The following is a 17,197-nucleotide window of genomic DNA, read 5'->3' as shown; positions in this document are numbered from 1 at the left end:
GCAAAAGCTGCTACCGAGACTGCACAAAGGATGGAGAGGGAGATGAATGCTTGGAAGGAATTTATGATGAAGAAATTTGACACTTCAACTTTTGTATCACATTCTCATCATTATGATGACGATTTGGATGATCAATCATTAAATGAAGATTGATCTTGTACTTTTAGTAGAACGAATTAATCTCAGATGTGATTACTTTTTGTGTATGTTTTTTGAAAGTTAATGTGGGTAGAACTTTTGTAGTTACTTTCACGAATGTTTAAAATTGTTTCCAAATGTTTTACCATAAATATGATATTGTGGATTGAAAAAATTTGTTCGAGTGAGGTTGTCATGTTGCAACCCGTTATTGTCCTTTTTTGTTGACTTTAGAGTCGGTGTATGCAAGGCTAAATATTATTATAGACTTTTCTATGTTGACTTTAGGGTCGGTGACACAGACGCTATCTGTTCTTTTCTTGAGTTTTATAAATTGACCTCAATGCCAGTCGATCGATGCATACAAAAAATGTTGACTTTTTTTGTTGACTTTAGAGTCGGACAGGCCAACGCTAAACATAATATTGACTTTTCATGGTTTTGAAACAACATAGCGTCGGTTCCATTAGTGTCCGCTTTAGCCTCCGTCTCCCCGAGGCTACGTAGCCTCGGTGTATCTTTAGCCGACGTTACACAGTAGCTTCGCAACTTTTATTCAAGGCCCGACACCGACGCTAAACCGACGCTAACCACATATTAGTGTGTTTTTTCACCGTTAGCGTCTGTAAATGGCCGACGCTAATAACAGTTTTTCTAGTAGTGATCCTTATAAGTTCTAACCATCTCCTAGACAATCTTTTTGATATTCTTGTTCGCTGCTTCTACGACGCCGTTCACCTTAGACCGATATGTTGAAGAGTTGTGATGTTAGATCTTGAATTCATGACACAACTCACTCATCATTTTGTTATTGAGGTTATTGGCATTATCAATGATAATCTTGCTAGAAATACCGTAGCGACATATTATCTCTTTCTTAATGAATTGAGTAACCACTTGTCGAGTGACATTAGCATAAGAAGCAACTTCAACCCACTTAGTGAAGTAATCAATAGTAACAATAATGAATCGACGACCATTTGAAACTTTCGGCTCTATCGTCTCAATCATATCAATACCCCATATAGAGAAGGGCCAAGGAGAAGTCAAAACATTCAACGGAGTTGGTGGAACATAAATCTTGTCACCGTATATCTAACACTTGTGACATCTTCTGACGAAGTTGTAACAATCGACCTCCATTGTTGTCCATGATTCACCAACAATTAGAAACAAATCATCTACACTCATTGCAATCAAACATTATCATGCAAAATCAGGAGTTAAAAAACTAACGACCCTATTATAACGTCAACTCAATGCAAAATACATTCATATATCATGACACATATCACAAGCATGTGTAGGGGTGTACATGAGCCGATTTGAGTTGGGTTTGGCCAAACCCAATACCCAATCCATATAGGACACTCCGATTTGGATTGGGTAAAATAACGACTCATTATTTTTAAGAATGCTCTTGGAGTAATTGGTCGATGTTTCGTTTCTAAATGATTTTTTTGTCAACCATACAAAAACACTAAAACTTTTAATTTTAATTTTAATTTTAATTTTAATTTTAATTTTAATTTTAATTTTAATTTTAATTTTAATTTTAATTTTAATTTTAATTTTAATTTTAATTTTAATTTTAATTTTAATTTTAATTTTAATTTTAATTTTAATTTTAATTTTAATTTTAATTTTAATTTTAATTTTAATTTTAATTTTAATTTTAATTTTAATTTTAATTTTAATTTTAATTTAACCCTCCAATTTGCATGAAAACATTTGGGTAATACGAAGTTTCATTGAAATATAAGTAAAACTCGACAAATATTTGCTCAAGTTATAATTCAAACTCAATATTTTTCTTCAAATAATTCATTCTTAACTAAATATTTGGAGAAGTGATTTTGATTATGTTGGGGTAAATTTGCCATTAGTCTAAGCTAAGAAATCACCAATTCACCAAACCAATGGTTCCTCGATATTTCCTATTTTGACCAAGCAACACCACAGAAGCGGTAGCGGCAAATAACTAGTTAGTTACAATTTCGCCAAATCCCAATTCTACCCTTTCTCGCGCCTTATTCGCCTTCTCTCCCACTCTCTCACTCTTTCTCTTTCATTTCATTTCATTCTAGCTTCAAACCCTCTCTCAATCGAAACCAAACGCGACTCGACAGGATCATTCTGAACGAAGGTATCGTTTTCAACCATTTCCTTCTCACCGATCTTCATCTCTCTTGGACAATGCCGATCATTTCAAGATCCTTGCGTTTTTAGAGCTCTTTGTCAGAATGCTTGAATTGCGCGCGTTTTCTATAAGCTGAAAATTTCTCTGATGTTGAGAAGCGATTCGAGTTTTCTAGGTTTTTCTTTTCTGATTCTCAGATGTTGAGAAATGATTCTAGTTTTCTAAGTATTATCAACTAGTGTTAGTTTCGTGATTATCAACTAGTGTTAATTTTGATGTTTTCATGGTTAATTAGTCACTCACTTTGCAAAGTGCAATAGTTGTGCAGCTCGTAATTCCTTTGAAAACGTTAGTATAATTTTAGTCTCTTGATATCGTTAATTTATTTCATTTTCGTTTTGTTACATGTAGGTGGATTAGGATTTTGTTATGAATGAATATATGTTGGTTTCCTTGGAAATTGTATAATGGAAGAAGAGGAAAAATCGAAAGAGATGAAAGTTTCTGGTGATGGATTGGATAATCATGAAGTGATAGATAGTGTTGGAAAACTGTTAGATGAGAGTAGTCAGAAGGAAACTGTAAAAGCTGGTAGTTGCATTGTGGATGAACAGGAAGATGAAAGGGTAAGCTTACAAGGACATGGGATTGATTCTGCAAATACAGTTACAAACGACCAGTATGAGCAAGTATCCTTGAAAGATCAAGAGAAGAACAGTCAGTACAAGGAGTCAAACCATTCTGTTGGTTCAGATAATGTACAACATCCTATTGGTGGAAATGCAGAGGAACAGCATTCACCTGGGATGTACTCACCAGTGTGTAATACTTCGCCAGTTGCCACAATGCAACGTGATCACATTTCTTACAGCCCTAGGTCAGGGGAACATTTTGGTCATACAAACAAGCAGTCTGCTTCAATAATTGGTTTCGGTTCACCTGGTTATTCTCCTGTTTGTTCTCCACAAAAACCTAAGCAAAAGAATGCTATGCCAAATACGTCAGCAGAATTGCTGCATTTGGTTGATTCTGCAATCATGGGAAAACCTGAAGGTATGGAGAAACTGAAGAATATTGCAAGTGGTGTAGAAATTTTGGGGAGTGGTGAAGAAATGGAAAGTGTGTCTTTCTTAATTGTTGACTCACTTCTTGCAACCATGGGTGGTGTTGAATGTTTTGCAGAGGATGGAGATAATAATCCTCCCAGTGTAATGTTAAACTCCCGCGCAGCGATTGTTGCAGGTGAACTTATTCCTTGGCTTCCTTATGTAGGTGATTCTGATGTTGTCATGTCTCCTAGGACACGAATGGTAAGGGGACTACTTGCCATATTACGGGCTTGCACAAGAAACAGGGCAATGTGCTCAATGGCCGGTCTATTAGGCGTACTGTTTAAAACAGCAGACAAGATTTTTACTGTGGATGTTGGCTTAAATGGGCAAATAAGGTGGGATGGAACTCCTTTATGCCGGTGCATACAATACTTGGCTGGGCATTCTCTTAGTGTTAGTGATCTTCGTAGATGGTTTCAAGTTATTACAAGAACGCTTACCACAATCTGGGCTTCACGCTTAATGCTTGCAATGGAGAAAGCAATAAATGAAAAGGATTCCAGAGGGCCAGCTTGCACTTTTGAGTTTGATGGGGAAAGTTCAGGTTTGCTTGGTCCAGGTGAGAGTCGCTGGCCATTTATTGATGGGTATGCATTTGCAACTTGGATCTACATTGAATCATTTACCGACGCATTAAGTACAGCCACAGTTGCTGCTGCAATTGCTGCAGCTGCATCAGCCAAGTCAGGTAAATCATCTGCCGTGTCAGCTGCAGCAGCAGCTAGTGCACTTGCTGGTGAAGGTACAGCACACATGCCACGGTTATTCAGTTTTTTATCTTCTGATAATCTGGGTATAGAGGCTTATTTTCATGCTCAATTTTTGGTTGTTGAAATTGGTAGTGGAAAGGGTAAAAGATCTGCGTTGCATTTTACTTATGCATTCAAACCACAGTGTTGGTACTTCATTGGTCTTGAGCATATAAGCAATCACGGAGTAACAGGGAAAGCAGAAAGTGAAGTTAGGTTATATGTAGATGGATCTCTATATGAAAGTCGTGCTTTTGAGTTCCCTAAAATTTCCAAACCCCTTGCATTTTGCTGCATAGGAACTAACCCTCCTCCTACTATGGCTGGTTTGCAACGCCGTCGTCGTCAATGCCCTTTGTTTGCTGAGATGGGCCCTGTTTACATCTTCAAGGAACCAATTGGTGAAGAAAGGATGAGACGCTTGGCTTCTAGAGGAGGGGATATAGTGCCTTCTTTTGGCAATGCAGCGGGACTACCATGGCTTGCAACAAATGCCCAAATGCAGCACAAGGCAGAGGAAAGTGCTCTATTAGATGCAGAAATTGGAGGTTTCATACACCTACTCTATCATCCTAGTTTGCTTAGTGGGCGCTTCTGTCCAGACGCTTCACCTTCTGGTGCCGCAGGTCAGATAATTTATGGGCATTGAATTTATAAATAGACAAATTTTTATTCTACTGATTGGTCTATGTAATTTTTTTATAAAGATTCCTGACGCAGTTAAATAATCTTCCAAATTTTTGTTTATATATTTACACGCCGCTATTGAACATTTTTTTACAACTTTTTGAGTTGTAATATAGTTTGTCTAGTGCTTATGGTATTGAATGTTACATGCACCCTACGTCACCTAACGAGAAAAAGCTTGATTGATGAGAAAAGGCTTGATTGTTTTTGTTGTTGTTGTGTTGGAATTTTTTTTAAGTACCTTAAGGGTTGTCATTTGGATACTTTCTGATGCCATTCTTGTTTTTTGTTCTCTATGTGTAAACGGCAACTTCCTTCTTGTTAACTTTTACAATATATATTTCAACTATCTGGGTTTTGTGAATCACATGTGGAGTTCAGTTTTGGAATTGAGTTAGTTGTCCATGCATTGAAGAGTGAGTTGAATTTACGGTTCAAGTATAAAAATGGGTGGTTAATGTTTCTAATAAAACAGTTTCTTTAGGGAATGCCATATAATTCATCTTTATGCAGAGAACAATGGCTACAGAAATGCAAAAGGTTTGGTAGTTAATGTTATTGGAAATAACTATTTAATAATAGTTAGGTTGTCAAACTCGAGTTTCTAGGTAAACTCGTGTAGCCTAGGTAACAATTTGAATAGATTTGACATATATACTCATATAATACCATGAAGACAATTATAATTCAACCTTTGAACTCCATAATAAAGAAAAATATCTGATCACCACCATTGCTATAATTAAACTGAAACAAATATAAATCTCTGCTACAGATTGAAATAGAGTAAGGAAAACTAAAAAATATGATGCTCTATTTACAGTGAAATGTGAATACAAGTAGGAGGTAGTAGGACACTTGCTATGAAATGGCATGTTTTGAAAATGGGGAGGCTTACCAAGAGCAAGACTAAATGACAAGATCTATAATATCAAAGCCTGCCAAGATCTTGTCTGTAAATGGTGACAAAGATGTTTTATTTTAGCAATACCACGACGGTCACTTCCTTTAATGACAACATCGTCTAACATACACAAGTAAATACAACCTGTGGCTGAATGGTGACAGAAAGTCGAGTGATCCGACACACTTTGAATCATAAACTGCTCAACAACATTGCTAAAGATACTCTGTTTCTATGTATTTGGCGATGTCACATTCTTTGAAGATACTCTGTTCCCCACTTCCTCAAGAAGTAGTAACACAAGGGTCTCTCATTCAAGCATATCCAATCTCTCTTATCTTCCTTTTATTCACCAGTCAATTCCTTTTGGTTTCTTCTTTTATTGTCAACTCCTTTTGGTTTCTCCTTTTATTACCTATCAGCTTTGTGCCATCCTGTTCCAATGGAGGAAACTGTCGTTGAAGAGACCGATTATTCATCTTATGTTTTGGTCCCTCAACCTACTTCGGCCCAACATGACCAACTTGTGGACATGATGATATCTCTTTGCACAGGTAATTGTCCTACTAGAAACCCCATAGGTAACTGTCCTACTAGAAACCCTATCCCATTTACAATTTTTTGAGTTACCACTGCCTTCGTGCATTTCTGTGTGCTCTTTTCTTTGTGACCATCCCCGAATTATACTGGAAGCACTTTCTCAGCCAGGATGGCGACAAACTATGATTGATGAGATGACCGCTTTAGACTCCTAACTAGACTCAGGCTCTCGTGCTCCCCCTCTAGGGAAATTTATAATTGGATGTTATGGGTATTTACAATCAAGGTAGGCCCAAATGGTTAGATTGATCACTTGAAAGCTCGTTATGTAACTAAAGATTAAACTCAGAATTTTGGCTTGGTGGGTGGATAGTTGGGTGGATAGCTCGAATGAATAGACTCTGATACAATAATAGGTTTTTATCATGGGCATAACCCCACTTTACAAATTCGACTTGTAAGATCGGGAGTGTCGCTCTCTATAAATTCTTTTAAAACTGTTGAGATATTGATATATATATATATATATATATATATATATATATATATATATATATATATATATATATATATATATATATATTATAATATGATTTGTTAGTATCCTTTGAGATTATGATATGATTACAGTCCTATTTAGATTATATCTCTCTCTTGTATATAAATAGTTGTTGAAACTGTTAAATATGCTTGAATCTCGTCCCCAAAAGCTAGTTCAAAGGGTGAGGTTGCCCTCCACATATATACATTCACTGTTTGTATTTGGCATGTCATCCTTAGTATCGGATAATGAGATTCCACACTCACTCTTATTTTCTAAGGACTCCTTGTATGTTGACCCTCTTTGCGTGTTTAGCTCTACGTGTTTTGTTCATGATCTTTTTCCTGGTCGTGATGAATTGTCTCAATGAGCTGTCAAATGTGTGTTTTTGGGCATTTCTAGAAACTAATAGGGGTATCTGTGTTATTCTCCACCTATACATCGTTTTTAAGTTGATGTAGATGTTATTTTCTTTGAGGATACACCATTTTTTCTTCACCCACTACATCTAGTTCTACAAAAGATATGACTACTCCCTAAGGTAAAACCTATTCCTTTATTTGAGTCATCTATCTCACTCACAGTTATCCACAGTCATAAGGTAAACCTAAGTTCCGCCGCTATGGTCTTACTTATGAGTGTCAACACGCTTAAGCTCCTAAAACAGTTCCGGTTGATTCCAATGATTCAGCTCCAAAGACTGCTATGACTGATTCTAATGGTTCAGCAGTTTTTCCAATCTCTTCTCTTACTGCGGTCTCACCTGAGCCTTCTGTGGACTTGTTGCATAATTATGCTTTATCTTGTATTGAGTTGATCAATGATACAAAAGAAGTATATATTATATACAAATGGTAGAGAAATAAGTGCTAGTCTAGCCTGAAAATCGGAGAAAATATTCTTCCTATAAGGGCCTAGTCTTAAATATTGTAATGATAGGACATGATTAACTCTTATAATGTCTTGATGAATTTTCTCCTGAATGAAATGCCTAACAATCTCCATATTTTCTGTCCTAATTGTGTAGTTGGTAGTAATTATTATTTCTTCCAGCATTCTCTTAAGCCAGATTCCTTCACTAATACCTTGTGTCATAACCCCGAATTCAACTTCTGCATTATTCCTTGCCACAACATGTTGTTTCTTACCTTTCAAGTTATCCCATACAAATGTACAATACTGGATTTCCTGTCCGTTTCATATCCTGCCCAATCAGAATCAGTGTAGACTTCAATGCCTCTATTTGAGTTCTTATAAAAATAGAGTCCTCTGGTTGGTGTATCTTTAAGGTATTCGAGGATTCTATTCACCGTTTTTATGTGAGTTTTAGTTAGGTTTGACATGTAGCGACTGGTCATGCTTACAGCAAAGCCAATGTAAGGCATGTTATGAGTCATAAAGATTAGTTTTCCAACTAGGCTTTGATATGCACCTTTACCAGCCGGTGCGCTCTTTTCGTCACTTCTTTTAACTGATTTTATGGGAGTGTTGGTAGCTTTGCATCCAAGCATCCTCGTTTCTTGAAGTAATTCTAAAGGGTACTTCATTTAAGAAACATAAATTCCGTTATTTGTCCGAGCAATATCCATCCCTAGGAAGTACTTGAGTTGACCTAAATCTTTGGCTTCAAACTCCTTGGCTAGAAGATTTTTTAGACGTGTTACCTGATCATAATCGTCCCCTGTAATAATGATGTCATCTGCATAGACAATAAGTAGGGCTATATTCCCATCCAAAGAATTCTTGACAAACATAGTATAGTCTGTTTGACATTGAACAAAACCATCTTGCTTGACAACTTTAGTTAGCCTATCAAATCACACCCCTGATGATTGATTGAGACCATATAGAGATTTATAAAGTTTGCACACCATGTTTGAGGTGCTAGATGATTTGAGTCCTCGAGGTATTTGCATATACCCCCCTTTCTAACTCCCTGTTTAGAAAAACATTCTTTGTCTAGTTGGTGTAGAGGCCAATCTAGATTTGTTGCCAAAGACTGTAGGACCCAAACATAATTAGGTTTGGCCACAGCTGCGAAAGTCTCTTCATAATTCACCCCATATGACTCTGTAAATCCTTTTGCAATCAATCTGGATTTGTACCTATTTATACTTCCATGAGCACTGTATATGATTGAGAATATCCATTGTACCCTATTGCTGTTTTCCCTTATGGTATAGTGGTGATTTTCCATGTGCCATTTTTTACAAGTGCTTGAACTTCTTCTGGTATAGCTTCTGCCCATCCGGGTTTCTACAGTGCTTCATGTATATTCTTTGGAATTTCTATGCTGTGAGTATTTAAAGCTAGGGCCTCAAGTTTGTCAAACGAATACTTAAATTTACTATCTGGCCAAAATTAAATTTATTTTATGCATCAAGGTATTACAAATATGTTTCATTTTTGTCCATTTTTGTAACGGTTCCTTTATTATAATTCAGGAATGCTCCGACGTCCTGCTGAGGTTCTTGGGCAAGTCCATGTTGCTACACGAGTACGACCTGTGGATGCCTTGTGGGCTGTGGCTTATGGAGGCCCATTGTCTTTGCTTCCCTTAGCAATAAGTAATATACAAGAGGATACTCTTGAACCACATCAAGGGAATTTTTCTGTGTCAGTAGCAACTACATCTCTTGCTGCTCCGATATTCCGAATTATATCCACGGCTATTCAATATTCAAGGAACAGTGAGGAGTTGAGTCGTTGCAGAGGGCCTGCAGTTCTTTCAAAGATTCTAAATTATCTTCTCCAAACCCTATCTTCACTTGGTATTGGAAGAGATGACGGTGTAGGTGATGAAGAACTTGTTGCCGCAGTTGTCTCACTTTGTCAATCTCAGAAGATCAACCACACACTGAAAGTGCAGCTCTTCACCACACTGCTGCTTGATATAAAAATTTGGAGTTTATGTAATTACGGAATACAGAAGAAGCTTCTATCATCACTCGCAGACATGGTTTTCACTGAATCTGTAGTGATGAGAGATGCCAATGCCATTCAGATACTTCTTGATAGCTGCAGAATATGCTACTGGACTGTTCCTGAAAAGGATTCAGTAGCTGGAGCAACAAGGCCAGTGGGTGAAGTCAATGCTTTGGTTGATGAGCTGTTGGTGGTGATTGAGCTTCTAATAGTAGCAGCATCTCCTTCATTGGTCTCTGATGATGTCCGACGTTTACTTGGGTTCTTGGTTGACTGTCCACAACCTGGTCAGGTACGTAGTGAGATAAAAGATGCTATCACAAAGCACAGAGATACAAAACATTCTTAAGAACATATTTTTAATAATAGAATATTCATTTATAATGTTTCTATGGTTCTTATGTGGTCTCCTATTGAGTTTTTGTTTTATGTTACCAATTTGAGTTTTCACATTAGGAAAGGTTGTTATTTATTAAACCATTATTTTTCTATTTACAAATAAGACACATCCTGCTTCTTTTTGGTGTCCAGTTGGTTGTTGTTTTAGTAGAAAGTCCTTGTAACATGATGTTATCCAGAGGCTACAGGCTCTGCATGTGCATTTCTTGTTTACATTGGGAGTCATCTTTTATTTCATGTTCTCGTTTGTGTTTAAGGATTGATTATACTTTGTTCTACATACTCCCTCCGTTCCTTTTTATTCCTTTTTAATTTCCATTGCAGTAATTTTTTGTTTCTATTTATTTTTCGTGTTTAAAGTTCCATGCAACCATATCTATTCCTTTGTTTATAATTCCCTTGACTGTTTATAACAGAGAGATAAATAAGTGGTATCAAATAATAAATAGTTAAGAGTACTGTAGCTTATAAAAAAAGTTGAGAGTACTGTAGAAAAAGAATTAATTTCATCAAAACTAACAAAATTATTGATTGTCTGAATATTTGTAAATAATCTTAAAACGACAATTAAAAAGAAACGGTGGGAGTTCTATTTATCTTAATGTTTTATCTTATTTTTTTATGAAGGTTATTTTTTTTTTAGTTTTATTATAAGATATTTATTATGCGCTGAGAAAGAGGAAACTAAGAGAAGGGTAGGAAAGAATTTGTGAGTATTACGTAATCCATATTATACAATAATATTAATAACTAGAGTTATCAATCTCGAATAGCAGTGTGGAGCAGCTGAATCTAAAAATGAGATGGGGGATAGCAATGCGGAGCAGCCGAACCCAAAAATGAGAAAGCGGATAGCGGAATGACCGCTATTTGATTATTATTTTTGGACAAATTACATTAATTATAACAATAAACATATATTTAATTTAAAATTAAAATAAATAACTCAATACCCATAAAAGATTCACAGATTAAACTATCAAAGGAAAAGAGGATTAACAATAAAGAAAAACAATGGAATAAATATTTAAATACAGTGTGTTTATAAAAATCATAGTAAAAGAAATATAACATAATGTTAGTTTTTAAACATATAGTTTGATTATAGAAAAAAGAAGCAGAAAACAGAGTATAAAAAATTAAGAGTTTGAAAACAGAATAAAAATAAAGTATAAAAAACCAGAGTATAATAAAATAAAAACAAATGCTGGAGGGAAGAAGTGAATAAAAAAAACAAGTGGTGGTGAATGAGAAAGAAGAAACAGAGAAATAGTGGAGTGAGGGAGTGAAATGAAGGAGGACAACAGCGGCTGAAATGGAGGACAGCGAGAAGCACGTGAGCTGTGTAGAAGGATGAAGAAGAAGAAGACGAAAGTTGTGCATGAAGGAAGGAGACAAATGAAGAAGTTGAAAGATGTGTTCTGTTTGGAGGAACACGAGAGCTGCACAGAAGGATGAGGAAGCAAATTAAGTTTGAGGAAAATCCAAAATTACCCACATAATAGTTTAAAATTTAAGGGCAATTTCGGTTTTTCGGGCGTGAAAGTGTGTTAAAACCCGCTCCTAGCCGGGAAGCTGCTCCGCTCCTGCAACCTGCTCAAGCTAAACAAGCTCAAGGGTTGATATGGATAATTGTATGACACAGTTTGTGACCAAAAAGTTCCTACCATACTTAAAGATAACTAGATAGCCGTGTCTAGTCATGCTCAGGGAATGTTGGGCAGTAAAGAGTCACAAGAAAGAAAAAAGTATAGCAGAAACATGAAATTTGTGATGGATGAGTGGCATAGAAGAAAAGATCATGGAAAATTTATGACAGAAAATTAAAGTAAAAAAAGAGGATGCAAAATCTCACTTTAGGTTGTTTGATCATGTAATAAAAATGGAATAAACATAAGATAGTCTGTCTAAAAGCGATAGAGGAAGACTAAAGAAAATTGTAAGAAACCATTCACTACAAACCTCAATGTAAATTGATTATTGAAAACTTGGTTTTTTGAGAGTTATATGTACTGTTTGATCGATGTAGCGTTGTTGTTGTTGTATGTAGATGGTTACCTCCAATTCTCATGTTGATTTATTTTGAAATAGAAAATTTAAGATGAACTTTGAATGCTTTTTATCCATTATTTATAAAACTATCACTTATCTAAAGAAAATTTTACTCATTATTTACTACATTTTCTAGATTTCTAGGGTACTGCATCTCTTCTACAGGTTGGTTGTTCATCCAAACACATCTAGAGCTCACACATTTGTAGAAGCATTCCTAGCATCTGGCGGGATAGAAACTCTCCTCGTTCTTCTCCAAAGGGAGGCTAAAGCAGGAGAAATTGTTGTCCAGGAATCAGTTTCAAAATTTTCTGGACTTCAAAAAAATGAAACTGTTGCTAGCTTTGAGATCATGAAAACATTACAGGATTTTGAAGGGTCAGATTTAAAAAGTGAATCCATTGTACAAGACAATGATCAGGGTTCTGAATCTGTTGATAGTGGCAGCAACTTTGATCCTGGTTCTCCTGATCTGAATATTGAAAGATCGACATCCAACTCTGAAGTTCCCCATATTGAGAATTTGGGAGGCATTAGTCTTTCCATCAGCGCTGACAGTGCTAGAAAAAATGTTTATAATGTTGATAAAAGTGATGGCATAGTTGTTGGGATCATTGATCTCTTAGGTGCTTTAGTAGTTTCTGGGCATTTGAAGTTTGGCTCTCATGCTGTTCCTGAAGCAACAAGCAACATTATGGGTGTTGGATTGAATGATGGAGGTGGTACAATGTTTGATGATAAGGTTTCTCTTCTTCTTTTTTCCTTACAGAAGGCTTTCCAAGCTGCACCCAAGAGGCTAATGACTGACAATGTTTATACGGCTTTATTGTCTGCTTCGGTATGATTAGTTCCCTATGTTAACCCTACTCTATAGTCTATATACGGTATATAGACTATAGAGTATACCAATCGAAACACTTATTATGTCATGAAACTGCTGTTTGCTAATGTCATTGCATGCTTATGATATATTTGGTATAAGTTATTGTTTTATGGCCATCAAAAGCTTATTGGTTTCGGTTCTTTTTGACCAATACATTTCATGGTTTTCTTTCTTTCGTTTTAGATAAATGCTTCTTCAAGGGAGAATGGGATGAACTTCCATGATTCAGGTCATCGCTTTGAGCATTCACAACTTCTATTGGTGCTTTTGCGTTCGCTTCCATTTGCACCTAGGCCTCTTCAGAGTAGAGCATTACAGGTATTAGCTTAACAAACCTCATTTCCAACAATATATTAGTTTTTTTAATGTCTTGTTTTTGCACTTTCTTGATTTAAGTATTAGTTTTTCCGTTCCAGAATTTTCAAATAAATGATAAGCATCTCATAATAGCTTGATTGCATCTTAGATTCAATTGGAGTTTCTTAGATTATCAGCTCATACATGATAAAATAAAGGGGTAAAATATGTTTATCCCTATAAAATCGAAAATATGTTGATTTTAGCCCCTAGAAAGAACTTATATGTTTAGTCCTTAAAAATGCAAAAGTTAAGTGCTTTTAGACCCTGATGAGGGACATGTTTAGGATAAAAAGAAACATTTTTTTGTTAAATACAGAGATTAAAATCATAAAATTTATGGGGACTAAAACTTTAACCCACTTCAAACTTTATAAGGGACCAAAAAAATACTTAACCCTAATAGATTCTGGAGTGGGCCTAAACCGTTCTTACAAAACCGACTTGTTTGTAAGGTGAGGGGGTGACATTCTTTATAAACTCTTTTCAAATCGTATATCTTTTCAATGTCAGAATTGAGTTTTTTCCAATACACTTGTTCATACTCTACAATATTGTGAAAATGAGAAAAACTAGAATAGATATATGGTAGGTGATTAATATGCTAAAATGGCCGTTAGGAAAGGCCAAAGTAGGAGCATTTGACAGTTTATACCAATCCTTAGAACATAAAGAAACAAAAAGTTGCTAGAAGTTCAGAATGAAAAACTATATACTTTCACTAGGTGAGGTTCATTAAGAGTCTTATAAAACATGTTCCTTTCATGAAATGAGAAAAACTAGAATATATATATGGTAGGTAGGTATGTAAGACCTTAAAAAGGCCCGTGGTGAGGCTAAAGTAAAAGCATTTGACAATTTATACTCTCTTCATTCATTTCTTTCTAGTCTCTTAAGAGAAGTTCTGACTATTCCATGTCTTAAGCACTTGTTGTGTTAGTCAAGGAATGCAGGGCATGTTTGTCCCACTATTACTATATAGAATGCCTCTATGTTATCAAATTGCGGCCCATGGCCGCTATGGCGGATATACATAGTGGTTTTTAGGCTCGCCGAAATGGTAAATATCGGCCGACATTGCAGGTTTTTTCGCCATAATCCGCTCTAACGGCACCGCAAAGCGGCCGGTATGGCGGGATTTTGGCTCTCTGCCATGGACACCATCCGCCATCGACAACACTGCACTTAATGAAATTTATTGGGATTAAGTAAGAGTTCAAGTTATGGATATGTTTTCTGGTGGAAAACTTGTTTTATGGCCCTAGTTTTAAGCCCCCCCTTTGTGTACGATTTCAGGATCTTCTATTTTTGACTTGCAGTCATCCAGAAAACAGAGGCAGGCTAACAAATATGGAAGAATGGCCTGAATGGATTCTCGAGATTATGATTTCAAACTATGAGGTAATTATTTGTGCAGCTTAATTCTTGATCTCCCCATTCTTTACTTTCTTTTATTTCTCGTTAATAAATAATAGTATGTAAACAAAGTACACAAATTGTATGTTTAATATATATATATATATATATATATATATATATAGTTGTCTTTTCGCGAATACATGTTAATTTTTCATGTAAAGTTATTGTTTTATGGTATAATATTGTAGTTATTTTACTATGCTTACTTCAACTATGCTACTTACATTCTTTGCTCTGACAGTTGGGTCCAAGCAAACCATCTGACCTGACAAGCCTAGGAGACATAGAGGACCTTTTACATAACTTCCTTGTCAACATTCTAGAGCATTCAATGCGTCAAAAGGATGGATGGAAGGTTGGTAATTATTAATTTCCCTTATTTAGTTTATGCACGTTCATGATGTTTTGTCTACAACCCACTCACACAATAATTTGTTTCACGAGGTTTGCTCATATTTTGTTGTATTTCTCAATTTATGTAGGATATTGAAGCAACAATTCATTGTGCAGACTGGCTGTCGATTATTGGTGGATCTAGCACAGGAGAACAGCGAATTAGGTAAGTTTGTAGATCTTCTTTGGGCATTCATAACTTTTCCTTCTCCCTTTCTACTACCATGCTTCTAGTTGTCTATCATGGTGTCATGTTCCTTCTCTTACTTGGTACATGTTGACTTTGTTTCTGAACTAAACATTAAACTATTTCCTACTATGAGAACATTCTCGTGAGGCCACCACAAGCTTTGATAATTACTAAATTTCTAGAAATTTAGCGAGGAGGAATAATTTTTGAAGCTTGTCCGATTTCATGGTTTTCAGTGAAACATACGATGAGGAAATATGAAAAGCAGTATCTATGTTCTTCGTTTATATGCGATGAGGAACAGTTATTTTTGTCTGTGGCAGGCTTGAATAAATTACATCAAGTGATATTAATGAATATAAACATCTGATACATTGAACAAGTGTAGAAAGTATTCTATCATTTCAGAGTATGTTACGATGAAAATGTGCTCTTTTTATAGGAGAGAATGCATAACAAAATTCCACAAATTAAGGAGTGATTTAAGGAATTAAAATAGAATACTCTCCGATTTGGCCATTTCACACAATTTAAAGAGTGTAATTAATTTTGTATGGGAAAGAGAAATTAGGTGTAGCTTTATTAATGACATATGAAAAAGAAAGGAAAAGAATTAGAAGAATGAGAGTAATAAATAATAGATGATAGAAGAGGAAAAAAATCCACCCCTTTCAACTTTGCAACAGCAGCAAAGGTCTACTGAACTATGAGAGTTATAGTCTATTGTAAACTCCCACTTACAACTTACGGTTTTCTTTCCATTCGGTAGAGTCATAACACTTCAAGTCACTTCAAGTGTTACTCTTCTCAAGCGCTTTCATTTGTCAAAAGTAGTTTTCATCCACCTTGGAACATTTAGAACTTTCCGTACATTCTTTGGAATTTATAAAACAAGTGAGGTAATCGTAGAAAAAGAGGAGGATAAAGTGGAATATGATGTGAACCTAGACATGCGATGCATAGTGCAAGCTCTAACATGTTTCTTATTAGATATGAGAACACCAAAATCAGGATAATGGTAATGTAGAAGAATTTTACCTTTTACCTTTCATTGCTTTAGAAAGCTTATTCTTCCTCTGATCAGGTTCATGATTGTGGTGAGGAATCAAGTCTTCGACTGCCTGATCATGTTTTATTTTTTTCATAGACCAGTTCTGTCACCTTCTCCAAACTTTTTTTCTATTTCATTATAAGGATGTTCATGTAGTGACATTTTATTTAATTCTTGATGATCCTCGGGCTTCTGAACACTCATCTTTAGAACTTTGGTTTGTTGTCCTGATTTTATGACATCCTCACTCATAAAAGGAGTAGGTTAGCTTATATTTTCGTTTGTGCAAACGAGACGAAACAATGTGATATCTGCACTTTTTTATGAGAAGAGTTTAATTTTCAAAAGAATAAGATAAATCTTCTTTTGATTTTGTTATAATTTAGATTGGGTCTAACTCATCCATACAAAACCGGTTTATTAGGTGAGGGTTGTTCAAGCTTTATAAACACTACATAAATCATATCTCTAAGCAGTGTAGGACTAAATCCACCCCTTCAAACCCTACACAATGAAGGTGTTGGAGGCTGCAATAAAGACAAACCTAAAGCGTGGACGATGCGGGAAGTCCAACAACAAGTCTAGTATAAGCTCAGATACCATTAGAATTTGTGTTGAGTCTAACTCATCCCTACAAAATCGGTTTGTAAGGTGACGACTGACCAAACTTTATAAACTATACACCTGCCATATCGCAATGTGAGGCTAAATCCATCC

At 35.7% G+C, this 17,197-nt stretch overlaps 1 protein-coding gene across 3 annotated transcripts in view; it reads left to right on the top strand.

Annotated features, from left to right (window-relative positions):
* Positions 1–1,996: 1,996 nt before the first annotated feature.
* The window catches only part of LOC127075805 (BEACH domain-containing protein C2), a 51,388-nt gene continuing 36,187 nt past the window's right edge, over positions 1,997–17,197 (top strand). The window contains exons 1-8 of one of the 3 annotated variants that reach the window (XR_007786670.1): positions 1,997–2,284; positions 2,690–4,765; positions 9,256–10,028; positions 12,324–13,025; positions 13,254–13,388; positions 14,724–14,828; positions 15,088–15,201; positions 15,329–15,405. Coding sequence is in view for 2 of the 3 variants with exons in the window: in XM_051017292.1 (XP_050873249.1) it covers positions 2,746–4,765; positions 9,256–10,028; positions 12,324–13,025; positions 13,254–13,388; positions 14,724–14,828; positions 15,088–15,201; positions 15,329–15,405 (3,926 nt within the window). In the remaining variant the exon portion in view is untranslated. The remainder of the gene's footprint in view (positions 2,285–2,689; positions 4,766–9,255; positions 10,029–12,323; positions 13,026–13,253; positions 13,389–14,723; positions 14,829–15,087; positions 15,202–15,328; positions 15,406–17,197) is intronic. The other 2 variants (XM_051017292.1, XM_051017291.1) reach the window with 2 other exon arrangements.

This window comes from Lathyrus oleraceus, chromosome 4 (assembly GCF_024323335.1).
Source record: "Lathyrus oleraceus cultivar Zhongwan6 chromosome 4, CAAS_Psat_ZW6_1.0, whole genome shotgun sequence".
NCBI classification, from domain to species: Eukaryota; Viridiplantae; Streptophyta; class Magnoliopsida; order Fabales; family Fabaceae; genus Lathyrus; species Lathyrus oleraceus.
Note: the sequence above shows the minus strand (reverse complement) of the source record. Positions and strands in the feature narration are given on the sequence as shown.